At 36.7% G+C, this 17,690-nt stretch overlaps 3 protein-coding genes across 6 annotated transcripts; 2 read left to right on the forward strand and 1 right to left on the reverse strand.

Moving 5' to 3' along the window:
* The first annotated feature begins 865 nt into the window (after window positions 1-865).
* Window positions 866-3,002, forward strand: Sld5 (DNA replication complex GINS protein SLD5). 2 transcript variants are annotated; one of them, XM_046612527.2, is made up of 2 exons: window positions 866-1,298; window positions 1,434-3,002. In XM_046612527.2, the coding sequence occupies exons 1-2, from the start codon at window positions 1,015-1,017 to the stop codon at window positions 1,666-1,668; spliced, it is 519 nt and encodes a 172-aa protein (XP_046468483.1). In that variant the 5' UTR covers window positions 866-1,014; the 3' UTR covers window positions 1,669-3,002. The 2 variants fall into 2 exon arrangements, with proteins under 2 accessions (XP_046468483.1, XP_046468482.1); XM_046612526.2 differs by having other exon boundaries at window positions 872-2,983.
* A 998-nt stretch (window positions 3,003-4,000) lies between these two features.
* Window positions 4,001-9,318, forward strand: Lop2 (long wavelength sensitive opsin 2). 3 transcript variants are annotated; one of them, XM_046612520.1, is made up of 9 exons: window positions 4,001-4,144; window positions 4,287-4,519; window positions 4,838-5,076; window positions 5,132-5,238; window positions 5,889-5,995; window positions 6,102-6,249; window positions 6,363-6,473; window positions 7,246-7,412; window positions 8,272-9,318. In XM_046612520.1, the coding sequence occupies exons 2-9, from the start codon at window positions 4,287-4,289 to the stop codon at window positions 8,414-8,416; spliced, it is 1,257 nt and encodes a 418-aa protein (XP_046468476.1). In that variant the 5' UTR covers window positions 4,001-4,144; the 3' UTR covers window positions 8,417-9,318. The 3 variants fall into 3 exon arrangements, with proteins under 3 accessions (XP_046468476.1, XP_046468477.1, XP_046468479.1); XM_046612521.2 differs by having other exon boundaries at window positions 4,005-4,144; window positions 4,305-4,519; XM_046612523.2 differs by lacking the exon at window positions 4,001-4,144 and having other exon boundaries at window positions 4,470-4,539.
* On the reverse strand, window positions 9,048-13,841 carry Lop1 (long wavelength sensitive opsin 1). The gene is made up of 6 exons (XM_046612524.2): window positions 13,635-13,841; window positions 12,109-12,444; window positions 11,742-11,989; window positions 10,785-11,043; window positions 10,546-10,712; window positions 9,048-9,890 (listed from the first exon to the last, which is right to left on the reverse strand). Exons 2-6 carry the CDS (start codon window positions 12,436-12,438, stop codon window positions 9,752-9,754), a joined length of 1,143 nt encoding a protein of 380 aa, XP_046468480.1. The 5' UTR covers window positions 12,439-12,444; window positions 13,635-13,841; the 3' UTR covers window positions 9,048-9,751.
* Between the last annotated feature and the right edge of the window lie 3,849 nt (window positions 13,842-17,690).

Genomic DNA, 17,690 nt, shown 5'->3' on the forward strand with positions numbered 1-17,690 from the left:
CTATACTTTTTACTTTGTACAAATCTACAAGTTTTTCATGACAAATATCACCATCGATTTGAAATCCAACATTTTTTCAGAAAAATGAAATAGTTCCCGACTTGTGAAAAATCATCACGTTCTCATTTGAAAAAATCATTATTCTGACAATGGTAAATATTCGTTTATAAACAGCAGTGTTGATAGTAGTGAAAATTGTATGATTCTCATAAAATGAACTATAGTTTGCTGGGAAGAAACCTTTTACATATTCATAAAAACTATTTTATTTTTTATAGCAAACACATCTCCCACTACGGGCAGCGATCATTGTTGATCCCTTTGCGTACTGTATTTAAAATATAAATTCGTATACATCAGCGCGAATGTGAAGAAATGTTTGAAATACAAATTGTTGATGGCTCATAAAATAATTTTAGAGCAATTCTCGATTATGCAGGTTACATTATTTGAAGGTGTAAATAGGGTTTGGATAGAAGTATACATGCGCGCTATTAATGCTGTATTGATTGTTTATTATGAAGATAACATTTTCAAACAATAATTGTCAATTGGTGGAACGCTTTGGCAGTAAATGACCAGTAAATACCACCAACCGCGAGTTAGAAAATTCAAAATATGATATTACTGGACTGCCACAGTTCCCTGGCGGAATATACCCAGAGATGTACAGACAGAACTAGTCATTAGCTCAAAAGATATGGCGCGTAGAGGTAAGGAGGACTAGAAAGTGTTCGTAAAGTAGAGGCAAATTAGTGAAAAAGAGATTAAAGATGGCTGATCACGGCACTGAAGATTGATTTCGGAACGCATTGGAACGCATTCCCAAAGTCATCGTGGAGATGGCCCCGAAGCAGAAGAGGATCTACTCTTCCTATAGTTTGCGGTCGTGTATGGCATAGTCAATTGGTGACATCTCGTCTCAGTAAGATTTGACATGTTCATGTTTTTGTAAACATTATTCCACGCATTATTCACATTCGGTCCCGAGAACCGTTGTCACTCTGTCTTGCAATGGACGATAGCGTAGCGGATGTTTCAGAGCACTTGGACTCTAGCGACAATGAAGAATTCACGCCCGGCAAAGTATTGCAAGACATTGAAAATGCTTGGTTGAACGAGAAATTTGCACCAGAGATATTACCTCATCAATCAGAACTCGTTGATTGTATGCTCGAACAAATTTCGCACATGGAAGAGAACATGAAAAAATTGAAAAAGGGTGACATCAGGCTAGCTATTCATAAGATGGAAATCGATAGAATACGATTCGTTATAAAGAGTTACCTGCGAACGAGGTTAGAAAAAATTGAACAATACACCATACACATTCTGTCAGAAGATGACAAAAAGAGTCCGGAAGAATCTTACCTAACTCCAGGCGAACGCAAGTTTGCTAAAGAATATTTGGCCAATATTGAAACACTTTTCAGAACAGTTGCGCTTCAACACATGCCTGCTAATTTTCAAGCATTCGAAGTTGATAAACTGACTGTTAAACCCAACTTGAACAGCCATGTCTTTTTGCGAGTCAACAAACCTGTGCAAGGAATCATCGTGCCTGGAACGACAAATGATGAAATAGATTTGACGGCTGGTGCACAGCGCCTTATTCAATACCAGCCAATCGCAAGCTTAGTGAAAGAAGGAGCAGTTCAATTGATATAGATGTCACGTAACACATCTTGTTTGACTTCAAGTTGAAAATGATCGATAATCTAGTTATAACAATACCGAAAACAAAAATTATCAAATAATAATTTCAACAGCACAATTAATGTTTTGAACATAGGTTTTGTGAGTTCAATGTCTCCGTAGAATAAAGTAGAACAAAGTCACTACAGTATGAGTTAAAACTTCAGAAGTTTAACCATCGACTATTTTGTTAGGGTAAAATTTCGTATCATCCTTAAGGTGAATAAAAATCACGGTTTCTATAATTTTCAAGTAATCACAGTGTTTGTTATTTGAAAATAGATTTTCCAATAATAGTTTCTGCTAGGTTGTTTCTGCTATATAGTAATATGGTATCAGATTCACAATACAGTTGGCCATAAAGATATACGATATATTAAAATCGTTGTATTTTTTTAGTTGTTGAAGTAACGTTGTGTTCTTCCAATTAGATTAAATAGATGCATTTTATTAATTCAATGTATTTGTTCATTTGTATTCGAATATTTCCATTACCTCGGCTGTATCATGAAAATACAGTCCTAAGTACTTATGTTTTGAACAATTATGCCAATACATTGATACAGTCCGTAAACAATGATTAAAAATGAACAGAAATGGTTGAAAGCTTGAAATACTTTAGGCTCCTATATCCATCTCACAAAACTATAAGTGAAACCTAAATATTCCAGCTTCAGAAAATCCAAAACCTGTCTTTTAACTGTTCAACTTCTTAGCGAAGCTTTAGTTTAATTTGTAAGTTCTAATTTGTAATATTCTAATCATCAATTGTGCCTTATATAATTCAATTGTAAAAATGATATTTTTAGAGGGACTACTTGCGATACCTGTTATATTGTTACGGAATCATTACGAAGCATATAAATCTCGAGAATTTTGTACAAACAATAAATTGAACAAAATATCAAACCATGTCTTTAATCTTTTTGGGGGGGAATTAGTGAATAGTCCCTGGTGTTCGGTTATTAATTATAGAGGTAATCGGCACAAAGTGGGGCAGTCGCTAATGAACAAAATCGTAATTACTCAACGATTGCAATTGCAATTTGTGATTGAGGCAACAATGAAATACAAATTACGTTTTCATTTTCTAATGAGAACAAAGTAAAATACAAAATATTTTAGTATATGAGTATGTGGTACACACATACATATACTTTGTACACGCCCGTATATTTTTGTAGATACCCGCAACAAGAAATTTTTTATTCAAAATACGGTGATTAAGACTTTAACGAAAGTTATACTAACAAATTGTAATACGAGATCGAATAGAGATATTAGGTAATTTTCACAATTGTAATTGATAGTTTATTCCTGTTCGACATCGCAATAACGACCACCTTATGCCCAATGCTCAACAAACCCAGTTCCCTTTTTTATATTCGATTTGTTCATTTATCTATTTACATAGTACAAATAAACATTCGAAAGGTTCTCAATGATTTACATTTCACACACCTTGATGCTCACACACACTAGACTGCTTTTCCCGACTGCCTCCTTCTTCCATTCTCTTTTCTTTCACCCGCTCGCTCACCCATTATCACCGTTCTCACATCTTTGGAATCAGTCGTTCGAACTCATCTGCCGATCGTTCGCACCATGGTTCGCACCCATTCAGTCCAGCACACCCGCCATCCCTCTAAACATTCCGCTCTACATACACATATATAATTTATATTTTATCTTTTTGTAATCATGAAACGCCAATGTAATTTGTAATGTATTTCGCACTAATCGTTACACGTAGAGAGCTCGTTTTACCAATTTCTTCTGCACTTATATTTGAATTCAATGTTATTTCATTAAGTACGTTTTAATAAAAACACTACATTCAATTTCATATAAAATATTGAACAAATAATACGTTGAATCGCAAAACTCTCTTATATCTCACAAAAACATCATTTTTGCGGTTTAATTGAGTGACGTTATTTACTAGATAAATGCTCTCGTCCTAAATTTTTTTGGTCCTACGACGGTAAAATTCTGCTGGTAAAAAATTGAGAAAGTAATTCAAAGTAATCATGCCCTTGAATCCATACACTCATATGTGGTAAAGCTAATTCAATTTAAAATGTACAATACCGATTTGAAATACGACAGCTGTCATTATCAGTTAATTTATTGTTCAACTAGCTGTCTCAAGAAGCCAGTTGAAACTACCTAAAGTATTACCTTTGTGTTCGCTTGTACAATAAATTGCCATACATATACGAGTCTCCAGTTGAAGTATAGATGAATATATTTGAATAATTGATCAAGGAAGGTCTTCTTACTCTCAATATATATAGAAGATCAGATTTACACAGCCGCTGCAGTAATGGCGAATATTTGATGCACCAATGTTCTACGTTATACCGCAATCACCGTCCAACTACCAGAGGAAAAATATTTCCTGTTGTATTGTCATTAAACGAACTCTGCAGACGCAATAACATCGAAAGTAAGTGCTTACGGGAAAATGAAAAAAATTATTATATACTGACTTTTGCGTATGTGTGGGTGTTTCTGTGTGGGTGAATTAAAATTATCTGCTTAATGAAAACATAATTAACAATAAACGCTGTGCGACAATTGATCCGTAGATGTGTGTCTGCCCTCAGATGGAAGCAGCAATATCCTCTGATTCGCAGAATATTTTCAATCCCATGTCGTTGGATAATGTTCGAAACGTATCAGAGTTCACAGCTGGGAGAGCAGCTTTTGAGGTCATATCCACCATGGGTCCACAGGTTGCACGACAATGGATGCGGTTCAATAATCAAACGGTTGCCGACAAAGTCCCACCTGAAATGCTTCATCTAATTGATCCACATTGGTAAATACTATGCAGGCTGCGTAAGTATAAATGAAATTCCCACACAAACCCCCTAGCAACAGTCGAAATTTGTGCCAAATCTTTTTTGTCTTTACACTCAAGATTCAAATCTTGGTCGGGGAATGATGGAGCAGTAATCACTGAAAACCTTCTGCTGGACTAGCAAGCTCCATAATGAAAAAAAATCGTCACACAGACTCAATTAATTTATAGTCCGTGATGAAATTGAGTTATATATTTGAGATGTAACACGCAAATTTTATGCCTAAATTTGAAAAGTACAAACTGCAAAGCAAAAATGCAGATACACTTTTATAGGTACCAATTTCCTCCCATGGATCCGTTGTGGCACAAAATACTTGGTCTTGTGATGATCGTCCTGGGGGTATTGGGTTGGAGCGGTAATGGCGTCGTGGTGTACGTGTTCATGCTGACACCCTCGTTAAGGACTCCAAGCAATCTACTCGTCGTTAATCTAGCCTTTTCGGACTTCCTCATGATGATCATAATGTCCCCACCAATGGTTATTAACTGTTATTACGAAACTTGGGTGCTTGGTAAGTGAACCATTTTCGACAAAGAAGTTAGTCCTGAAGATTCCAATCCTTCCAGGAACTCTGATGTGCGACATTTACGCAATGGTTGGATCACTGTGTGGATGCGCATCTATCTGGACTATGACTGCCATTGCTCTGGATCGGTATAATGTTATTGTGAAGGTAGACAGTTCTTGAATAATCCCACGTATTACTCACACGAAGATTATCTGCAGGCCTCTGGATCATTGATTTCGATTCAAACTTCCAGGGGTGATTCTTTGGCCCTAAATGATATTAATAGTTTCCTGATGAGTAGAATCCTGATACGTTATAGTTATATTTAATGGTTCTTTCTTCGCTCAATTTATGATACACGAAGTCATCGGAATTTTGTAGTTACTTCACTGTTGATATGAAGTAATACATCCGTATATAACGCTTGAATCTTTATGTTTTGATCACGGAATTTCGTCAGAAGGTAACGACAATTAATACCGGCATTTTACATAACTCCATTCATACCGTAGTATGAAACCAATCATTTAACTGGGTCTAGTACGGTTAGTGTTATGGCAAAAACCCACGACAAGTCAATTAGTTTGTTATGGAATTTCACTGTCCAACTGCTAATATATGTATAATCAACTATAACCAAAGTGAAGAAAGACCTATTCAATGAACAGCATATTAAATGCTGCATATTTTAGGTCAAGCAAACGATCGCATTAAAGTTTGAGTATAACCGATCATCCAGCGGCCTTATACTGTCATTGTTTGCTTAATCTACTCGATTGGCCTATCGTAACATAAAAAAACATATACGTTTACAGGGAATGTCCGGCACTCCATTCACCATCAAAAAAGCAATCTTAGAAATTCTGCTAATCTGGATGTTTGGATTAGTTTGGAGTATACTTCCCATGATTGGATGGAATAGGTATCAACTTGCGGGGATTCATTTGCATTATTATTTTTTTTTTGTGTAGATATTCAGTAAATCAATACTGTATCCTCGTAACTTCTTCAATTTTTTCTAAGTATAGGTACGTCCCAGAAGGCAACATGACTGCTTGTGGAACGGATTATCTGAGCAAAGCATGGCTCTCCAAATCCTACATTCTGGTTTACTCTCTATTCGTTTATTACTTGCCGCTCTCCACTATCATCTACAGTTACTATTATATTGTCTCCGTGAGTTTCTGACGAGATTTCTGAGCTTTTAATACATCTCATTTTTTAAATTGTATTCGGAAGTGCAGTGCCGTAGGTGATTGATGAAAGACATTTTTCTCTCTATAATTTAGACGGTTGCCGCGCACGAAAAGGGGATGAGGGATCAAGCAAAAAAGATGAATGTGGCTTCTCTGCGATCTGGTGATAATCAAGCAGCGAGTGCGGAAGCCAAATTGGCGAAAGTAATATTTGCTTCTTATATTTAGTAACGCAAGTATTGCAAAAATATTTCATGTAATCAATTGTGTTACGAGTGCGGAAAGTGAGTCATTCCCAATGAATGTGAAATTTGCAGCGTGAGCCGCAAAGACGAGTGCTGCGTTCACATGACCTGCTCATCTTGACGCGAAAATGCAATTTATCCATTTTTTTCTAGGTGGCCAGTTCTACCCCACCCTCCTGGTTACTAATCGCTATCAACAGATTCACATTGCATACTATTTTCTATTACTTACTCGAGCGCGGAGATATCAGTTGGCCGATTTTTTTTAGGTTGCCAATTTTGTCCCACAGGTCTTAGTGCTGCCTTACCTTTCCCTGCTAGTGTGAACGCAGCATGGGCCAAGGCGAGCGCTGCGATCACATGAGTCAGATGTCGCCCATCTGCACGTATGACACACGCTACTTTTTTCAACACCTGTGAAGGAAAATTTGATTTGAGAAGCAATGCAGATGCCCTTGTCAGCGCCTAAAATTGGAGTCGGGTAAAACACTCAATGACACAGTGCCCAAAATTAAATTATTCGAAATTGCGCACGCGCCAAAGAAAGGCTTAGTGTGTAAAATCGAACACTTCAGTTGTGCGCATGCGCCACCATAGTTTTACCGCACTGCTCGGAAATACGGCGCTACACATACTGCGGAGGCATCGAAAATCGAACTCTTCAAGCAGGTGTTGGAAAAAGACTTTCTTGAAGTTCCGGAAAATAAATTTACTCTTTCATATCTTCACAGGTGGCATTGACTACAATATCTTTATGGTTCTTAGCCTGGACACCATATTTAGTAATTAACTACGTGGGCGTCTTCAACATTGCTAAGATAAGCCCTCTCTTTACGATTTGGGGATCACTTTTTGCTAAAACAAACGCTATCTACAATCCAATTGTGTATGGCATCAGGTAAAGTATGGAATGTTTTCGGACTGTTGAAATGTTTGAATTATTCTAATGACCTCAGCATTTTCGAGAGATTATAGCGTTTCTGAAAGGAACTCAATTCCTTCGGAACCTCATTCCCTGTTGAAAATTGGAAAAACTCCTTGTTTTCTGTACTCCAACTATTCCTAACCAAGCCGAGGTAGAGATGAAAATCAGACTAATATCTAAAGGAAACTCATTTTTTTCAAAAATTAGAACATATTTCTGAGAAATGTTGGAAATTGCCTCGAGAGAAATTTGCGTGCCTCAAGTGAAATATTTTCTTCATCACCAGCAAACAAGCTGTTGTTGATTAATTAGCAGTTTTTGCGACATGCTTGTAAAGTAGGTGTTTTTAGACGGGGATAATGATTTCAGTACGAACTAAAGGTTATCCGAAAGCAACTACTGAAATCATTATTTGAGCCAAAAACAGTTTACGAGTACGCCCCATACAATTTTTTTTCTGGTAAAGCGTAGAAAGTCACTTCAACACCCAAACATCAAAAAGTGACTTTGTCATGCCTGTCCACTAAAACATAATTTTTCTCTATCTGGAAAATATAGTCATATCTGTAAAAGAATATTTGCACTAAAACTAGAATTACAAGAACTTTTCAAAAATTTTCATTAAATTTCAAGTACTTACCCCTAAATATGCTACACAGATATTATAAGATAGTTCAACAAAAACGTCCCAGAAACTATTAGAATTTGTTAAAGGACTTTTTCGGAAAAACTGAGAAACTATAAGAGATTCGTACAAATTTCTTAGAGTTTCGGAAAATTATTTTTTCTACCTATCCAAAAAAAAAAGGAAAATGTTGCTTTTTATTCGCAGCCATCCCAAGTACAGACTGGCGCTGAAAGAAAAATTACCATTCCTGGTGTGCGGATCGACAGAGCAACCGGCAGCACCTACGGCTGGACCGCCTCCGGCCAATTCTGATTCTGCATCTACGAATACAGCTGATGCGAAGGCCTGATGGTCCCAAAATTTAGAGTGCAAGCAGCCTTGATATTTCCATATAAGTATTATTCGTGGAAATAAACGTAGGGTGATGTTGAGTGGCATTTACCGATCGCATCGCAATTGATCGTCCGTAATAATATAAAAAAATATATATTGTTTTACGTTTGCAAAAATATCTTCATGTTGAAGTGCAGACCTTTGCCTTTGTGTCGCGCTTGAAAGAAATATTATGGATATAACTCAATAGTAAGAACAATTCCCGCGAGTCTCACCTTTTTATGTTCGTAATGTTGATCAATAAACTACTTCCTGAACATTTTAAGCAATTTACGTCATTATACGCGCCGATGACTGCCGAAATTCGCTGTTGCCTCGACGCGTGCAAAACGACAAAATACGTAAATGCGATCGGAATCCAAATCAGCTCATCCTTTTAGCCTCGGCTTTAGATAAATTATAAGAATTAAACTTCGCTCAAGCGATTACACTTTCGTTTTGCCACGTTGAGTCACCAAAAATGCGAAACTTCCTTCGAAAAATGATTTTCGTAATGAAGTACGACACGACTAACGTCGGTAAAGGATCGGTAAAGAGGATGCGGTTCTTTTTTTCTTTGCTAGTGAAAGAGACAAGTCTCAATGATGTTTAATTTTCATGCAGGATTTATTCAATCTTTAAAAATAAAACACACATGGCGTCTTTGCCAATCAGTATATCCAATGTCATAAAGCCAAAGTGCCAGTTTCAAGGTGAAGTCGTATTTAGTGCCGAGAATAAGCTAAAATAAGTTTACAGAATACAGGCGATGAGACTTCCTGTTTCGGATAATCGGTGAACTGTAATTCGTCTCGAATTGTGGTGATATTCGAGAAACAAGTTCAAGGATAAATGCCGAGCAAGAATTTATCGCCAAGGCCATATTGTAAAAAATAAAAGAGACCAAAGAGTTGGCAGGTATATTCATTCCTTTTTCCGTATATCAATTTCGCGTTCCTTTCCTCTTGCCACTTCCAGCAGAATACTTTTTCACCACTCTCAGTTGTTCAATTGACAAGCACACAGAATTCGCTCGGCCTTTAGTTTTTTTTTTTCTTTAATTACTACTGTTTCGTTAACAATATTCAGCATATTCTGAAGTTTCTCGCGACTTTACTTTAATATTTACAATCGGCATCTGCTGAGCGCGAATTCCTGTATATCAATTGAAGAACGTGGTTCTCGTTCCATTTATAATCATTTTGTTTTACGCATGTTAAATTGTATCTTTTGCAAAATTTATTCCCCCCTTTTTTTGAAAATTTGGAATTCTTTATCACGTCAGGCGAATTTAGTTTCCATCGCAATGAGCTTATGCGGCAGGCTTCTCGTTCTCCGTCAGTGTTGTGACGCCGGAAACCGTTGAGGTAGCGTCTCCGCCATGTCCTGCATCACCACCACAGGCTAATGATGGGAACTTCTTGAAGAGTGCCGCTCTGTACTTCGGATGGCTGTAAGTGCGTTTCGGTAAATGAACTATCTAATCTATAAATTCAAAGATCTAAGTACAAGTGAAATTATAGGGATTACTCGAGTGTTTTCCTGATTATTGAATGCAAAGTTTCATGATTTTCACCCATTTTATCTGGAAAATTATCTTTCATTGTAATCGCATGTTACAAATGATATAAAAATCTGACGAAGACAATATCAGGTTTATGGATTGTGAATCCTGCTCAAGCTTCTAGGGTCGTTTCGTTTCGGGCTTAAATATGGAGCCTATAATGAGTAGTTTTATCTGACAGGCATGTCTTCACGCCGGTTATGATTGATTGTATCAGCCGTTTGAGGAGTGAAATGCCACAAACAAGACCTACGGTATATTTTTGTTTCCAATAGTAATTTACATTGTCCTCCGATGTAGATTCAGCGATAGGAAGTCATAGATTCAAATGTGGACGCATATGTTGCTTCAAACCATTAGTGAAATAACTATATGTATGTATTTTCGACGGCCTGATCTATTGTAAATTGGGCGAAGGAACACCCATTCCATGAAACTACATTTTAGGAACTTCATATTTTAGACCTGTGATCCAAAGGTTTAATACTTTCCTCGTGAGCCAATTTTACTAAAACGATATAGAGAAACGGATGAATGTTTACCTGATGCCATAGACAATTGGATTGTAAACAGCGTTTGCCTTAGCGAATAAGGAGCCCCAGATAGTGAAGAGAGGGCTGATTTTGGCGGATTCGAAAACCCCAGCGTAGTTGATGACCAGATAAGGCGTCCATGCCATGAACCAAAGAGAGATCGTCATCAAAGCGACCTGTGATCAAACAGATTAAGAAAAGTGGGGTGAAAGTGCGAAAATTTTGATCTAAAAAACGTTGATAAATACCTTGGCAAGTTTCGCCTCAGCGCTTGTATTTTGATTTTCAGAAGATCTTAACGAAGCCACGTTCATTTTCTTAGCTTGTTCGCGCATCGATTTCTCGTGGGCTGATACAGCTGATATAATGAAGTAGTAGCTGTAGATGATCATGAAGAGTGGCAGATAATAGACAAAGAAGCTGTACACCAATATGTAAGACCTTGACAGCCAATCCTTGCTCAGATAATCCGTGCCACAGGCAGTCATGTTCCCTTCTGGCACGTATCTGGGTTTAAAAACAGGAATTAATCGCATCAAGATCATAGTTCTTCTCATCAGGAGCGAACCGCAATCGGGCATAAACAGCAATATTTTCGACTCTGAACACTCCGATAAATCACGACTCCGCATCTTTTCAAAGACATCTTGAAAATGATCGGAGATATGGTAGGAAATTTGTCGTTTAAGAATTACAGGTATTTAAAATCATCCGTCCGGTAGCATTTGACGCCTCAAAACAGACTCGCAAATCGTTATTTGACCGTCATGCACTCGGCAGCTTTACTAGGAACCATCAAACGCTACCGCGATGGATTGGCCAATTTCAAACGGCTGTAATTGGCAAACGATTTACCAAAATTTTAAAAATATTTCATTCGCAGATTTTCACGAGAAACACATTGGTAGCCTGTCGAGCGGTAGTTCTGGGTCACCCTGTAGATGTTTTACTGAATTATGGCGTTTCAATCCACCATAATGATATCATCATACAAGACGGTGATGTCACAGTCCACCATAGTGAAGTCATAATTCGATACGGTGAAATCGCAATGCAACCCCTAATAATTTCTGTAATATCCAATATCTATTTGAGGCAAAAAACACCACTTATAAATTTGAGCAATTTCTACACGATAAAATTAATCATTCGCGAAATATCAACAAAAAAAATTTCATTCCATGTTAACGCCTAATTCAACCTACCTATTCCAGCCTAACATGGGGGCAATTGTCCATATAACAGCAAAAGCCCAGACACCCAAAATGCGAAGTAGCGAACCCTTGATGGTCATTGGTTTGGCCGACAGTCCCTTGACGATTACGTTGTATCTATCAAAAGCGATCATTGTCATTGTCCAGATTGAGCCACATCCGAACAGGGAACCAAACAACGCGTATATCTCGCACATCAACGGTCCAAACACCCAAGTTTCGTAATAACAATTGATCACCTGTGATAACAAATACGAGAAAATTGGGGATTGGTTAATTTCTTTGAGTTATAATGAGTAGTATTCACCGAGTTTAACGATTGTTTCGATGTTTGTTTGTTTGTTTTTTGACATCTTACCATCGGTGGGGACATGGTGAACATCATGAGGAAGTCCGAAAAGGCCAAATTGACTACGAGAAGATTGCTCGGTGTACGGAGCGTTTTCGTCGAGCAGAATATGTAGACGACCATCCCGTTTCCAATCACGGATACGAACCCTAGACATGCGATGACGAACCCCAGGATTCCGTGCCACAGGGGGTTCATGGGGGGAAACTGATACCAATGAGAATCGACCAGGTGTAACATTTCGGCTGGCACCTTGTCGACAACTGTTTGGTTGCCGAAACCGCCGACCTGGGCCGACCACGAGTAGGCCGCAAAACTGGGCCCCGACATCACGGTCATACTGAACTGCAATGAGTGGATACAATATGTATGTACATGCAACACAAGCGGATCGGAGCCCAGAAATCGAAAAATGATTGAAAACAATTGAAAATAAATCATTAAAATCCTAATGAATCCGTTTGTTCGATCTCAGAATTAGGATTGAAAACAACAGCTTACGATTAGATGACTATTTTAAACAGTTTCTATGCCAATAAATCACCAATGATTACAATGAATCGACATGTATTGACAGAGTTGCAGTGTTTCAAACGAAGTTATTATATCTATAGAGTATTTCAAAATGTTTTACAAAGAAATTGCGTTCCAAACAACAAAATCATTTGATACACCTTTCGTCACGGATTGAACTATAGAATTTTGTGGTAATTTGAATCACAACAGAAAGAATCTAATAAAAACGATGAAAGGGCTAATGCTGTTCACGCATTAACGTGAATTCAAATCGTTACAATATTCAAACAGATACGAGCAGATAGAAATTAATTTGTTCAAGACGCATTAAAGTTTATTCCAGGTGAAGGTAAATTTTTACAAATTACTCGAAGGGAAATAAATAGAGACGGTGTTATGTATCACAATTTGAGTCGAAGTGAATTTGCGGTACAATTCGAGTACGATAAAAAATTAAAAGAAATCACAGCCTTAGATGGTTATTCAAAACAATAAAACGACAGATTCCATTTCATTTTAGTATCACACAATCAGTTTTTCTGTGAAACTCCGCTTGGCGGACACGAAAACAAATCTATTTAAATAAGCTGTAATATTTCTTTGTTTACTGGATGGACGCTTCAACGATCTTAATCGCAAATTTGATAAGATTCCAACTGATCTCTGAACAATTCAAAGTTGCAGTACACACCAAATTGATACAAAATGACGGCGCAAGTTGATGCGAAATAACGCCATAAAAAAACCAAGACAATTTTTCGACGATTCAACTATCTCAATCGCCGATTAAGCCGATCCCCGTTGAATACAAGTTCCGAATCTGATGACTTAAAAAGGGGATACACACTAATACAAAATTGCAGTATACAGGACTCTTGAGAATATGCAGGGTTGAACCACACGATCACTTGAAATCTTCGTTCTCCTTTTCAGAACTGACGAACCCATGCTGTTAAATTTCACCATATAATTTTCGACACTGGTAGTTGAGAGTTGGTTCAACTGGTATTAATTATTACCTTTGATTACTTGGAGAAAATCGTCTGATAACGAACTAATCCAAGCAAGTTTAATATGGGCTGTTGGTATGCCAGAAATGAACGAACGTGGGCGGCCACAGGTTGAAAACTCAAAGGAACGAGGAAAGGTCTAACGGAGCCTATTCGACCACTGTTGGATGCGGCTCGAGGTGCGTTCCTCAGGGGCCCGCTTAAATATGCACAACTCTGAACTCAGTGTCGTCGCATATGTACTCTTGTCCGTATATCACACCGACGATCACATTCAACCAAACTTAAGACCCCAAACAGTCTTAAGACGATACTTATTGAGTTAGGGGGATTTAAGAATACCTTGAACATCTTACGATCGCCTGGAGGATGGGAAACAGAGCCCTTATAAATTCATAAAACAAGGCAAACAAAGTACGGTAAACGAAATAAGAAGCAAGGTGAACCTAATAATTCCATTCTCTGCAATTTTAGGGAAAATCACCCCGGTAAAAAAATTCTCAGCAATCGCTATAATTTTTTTTTTTTTTTTTTAGGTACTTCTAAAAACTGTAACATATTTTTGGACAGTACTGGGTTAAATTCTGTGTGTTAAATTATTTATAGAAAACTGAATTTTTCTGGTAACGTCGGAGAGATTTCAAAAATTTGTAGAGCATTTTTGGTAAGAACTCATTCTCTTTTGGGACTTCATTTTCTATGAATAATCTGCAAACCTACAAGTTTTTAAGTTTCAAACGTTCTGTCTCTTTCAGCTAGTTAAACTTTTTGACTGGTTCAGTTAATCAAACCATTTGCCTGTTTCAACTAATCAAACCTTTTGTCTGTTTCAGCTAATCAAACTTTCTGTCTCTTTCAGCTAGTCAAACTTGTTGACTGTTTCAACTAATTGATTTGTCTCTTTTTCCGTGAATTATATTCTTTACATATCTGAGCTAAGTATATTTTTGTCTGTATCGACATATGTCAATAACTACATTTTCATCTGTTTCAGGTAACTGAGTTTTATTGACTATACTGAAAAATTAAGGTTTCATTTTTTAGGCTTAGGTCTGGTTCAGGGTCAGTCATCTTGTTTTCGCCGATACATAGATTCAGGGATGTAGGTCATCATCATCATGATAAAAAAAGTGTGGTAAAAGTTATTCTGCTGTAGTTTTTGTTAATGGTTTTATAGTCTTTTATTGCGATCGTTTTAGTGTCAGATTCTTTTTTCTCGAGTGGCCATAGATCATGTTCGGTTTGTATTTTACTGTAGAATTATACAGCTCTGTCGTATTTTGGTGATTGTGCTTATTCTACTCCGATTTGTTTCCATTTCTTCAAAGATTTCTGCATCGTCTTCCGATAGGTAAATGCCAACGTCTTACAGCAATTCGTACTTTCGATCTTGGTTTAATTGTTGATTGTTTTGCGTATTCACCAGGTTCTCCATTTTAGTGATCATCTCATATCTCATAAGAAAAAAAAACCGTACGCAACATCCAAAGTCAATCGCTGTTCGCCTATAAGATGAAAACAATCACCCTTCATCCATAATTAAAACAACCATCTTTCATCCATAATTCAAACAGTCATCTTTCATCGATAATAGTCAGCGGGTTACATGAACTGAAAAATTTCGAACAGACTGCGAATATACGCGAGTACAAGTTTACTGGGAAAAATAATTTACTTTAATTAACATGTAAAAAAAAGTCATCTGCAATTTTTCGAAGAACGTAAGATCGATCTTGCTATTATTCTCCGTGGAGTAGGCCTACTGGGGATACCACGTAAAAAAAAACACGCCGGATGCTCTACCGCTTGCGGTGGTGTGGAAATGAGCATAAATAAACTTATTTTCACTGGTCAAATACTGACATATTATAGTTTTTCAAATGATAATTTTATTCTTGCGTAAATTTGACTCATTGTCAATAAAACTCATGCTTCGATAATGTGTAACGCGTGTGGAATGTGGAATCGTAATACCTTCGGATTTCTCTAGTTTAGTTAGAGTGATTTCCACGTGAATACATTTTTCTTTTTGATAAATTTCGTTTCTTAGTTAACGTCAACAAGGTGCACATACCTTTGGTAATTCAGAGTTTACCAATTCCGACATTTTTCTCCCACGCTTGACATTTCGCAGTCGGGACTAGGTGTTACAATAAAACACGATATTTGCATACCAAATGAGTACGTCTCCCGTGACAAACGATATAAAAAGCAAAAAGACGAAGCTCATTCAAAACCGGCTACCAAAAACCACAAAAAGAACAATGTTCAAATTTTGTACGCTTGAGATACGGGTGATCCGTCTAAAAGACCCATTGTACAAGATGGAATACAGTAAGAAATTAACTCCCATCTTCGCGTTTGAATCTATATTGTAGAAAATTATTTAAACATTTTTATACCAATTTGTATACCCGCTTGATTTCTAGATTACTTAACTGAATCTACTGTTAAATACGTTTTTCAAAAAATCATTTTATTCATGTACATAAAAAGAAAGGCATCTAATATAATAATTTGCATTTTATAAAATTATTAATTGATTTTAGACTCTATTAAAAATCACAACAGAAATGTTTTGTCACATTATACATATAAATTTATTACTTTTGACAGTAAGGAAGTGATCTGTCAAGAACGCAAATCACAAATCAGTTGGAATAAAAAATATCAACATGTTGTTATTCAATTATTGTTACTTACAATATAATTGTGAATAAAATAGTATGTACAAAAGGTCGTACTAAGTAAGATAATACATAATACACGTATGCTATAAATATTTTTCTTATACCCCGTAGATACTTGCCGAGGAAGCTGTGAGGGCCGGACTTCCAGAGGATACATTCGTACAACGCAAAAAAAAAATGATGCAACGATAACTAAACGTTTTGCGCATAAGTTGGCTGCCTCGCCACCAATTCCAACGATCAGTACATGCATTGTTGGATGACGATCTTCGCAGGAAGAGTATTGCTTGGAATTTAATGGACCTATGTATATTTTTCTCCAAAACCGACAATCAGCCCACCATTGGAACCCGATGCCGTTCCAAGAACTCATCAACGATGCATATTTCTTGGATGATTACGAAGTAATTACATGAATTTCTAACAAGTTCCTTGTAATTTTAATATATATAATGTAACTCATTGACGTACTACCAATGTCGCCTCTTCACTTCGTGAGATTCTTCTTCTATCCGAGTCTGCAAAATTTGTACATTTTGTTCGCGGAAATCTATAGAAATACTTCGATAGATCAGAATGTTGTCTCAGAAAAGCCCAATGGATTGTTGGAAGCAGAACACTCTTGAAGCTTCCGAAAAGTCTTATAACCTTTCATCTGTACTTTTTTGACAGAGATATCGTAGATAATTGATGAGAATTTGATTATATGAAATCCGGAAAATCCATCTCTAGGTGATATCAGTCGTTAGTTTCTGATATCCTATATATAGTATTATTACACAATTGTATCCTGTGGGTAATATTATTATTATTAGGGATTATCGAAAAAGTGCTGAAATTCCGGATAAAATAGTATCGACTTTCTCGCAATACATATTTTCAAACTCGAATTTCCTAACAATGAACACCGGCACTGCCATAAACGTATAATAAAGTGGACAGATATGACTAATTATAATCTGGGCCACTTGATAGTAAATTTCTGAACAATCTTGGTCTAATGAGTTATAGCACATAATTATAATTATTGTTTGTATCGATAATAACAATAATCATTAAAAAGTAGATAAATCATATATTTTCTCAAACCGGTTATTTCTGTCGTATTTGCATCACATTTCAATTATACTGTCAAAAACTAACATCACGTTGATATAATTTTCTTAAATTTATAAACTTCTGTGATATTTACTGGACAATACTGCCTAATTAGTTTTAGAGTGGCTGAAACGCGAAAATTTGAGTAACCAAAAAGTTGGGCTAGGCAATGAGATAAATTTTAATAAATCTTTGTAATCACAGTGACCCTGAATGAAATAGGTAAACACTTATTACACTGCATACCTACCGCGAAACGCGGATTTCATGACCAATA

This window comes from Neodiprion pinetum, chromosome 2 (genome assembly GCF_021155775.2).
Source record: "Neodiprion pinetum isolate iyNeoPine1 chromosome 2, iyNeoPine1.2, whole genome shotgun sequence".
Lineage (NCBI taxonomy): Eukaryota > Metazoa > Arthropoda > Insecta > Hymenoptera > Diprionidae > Neodiprion > Neodiprion pinetum.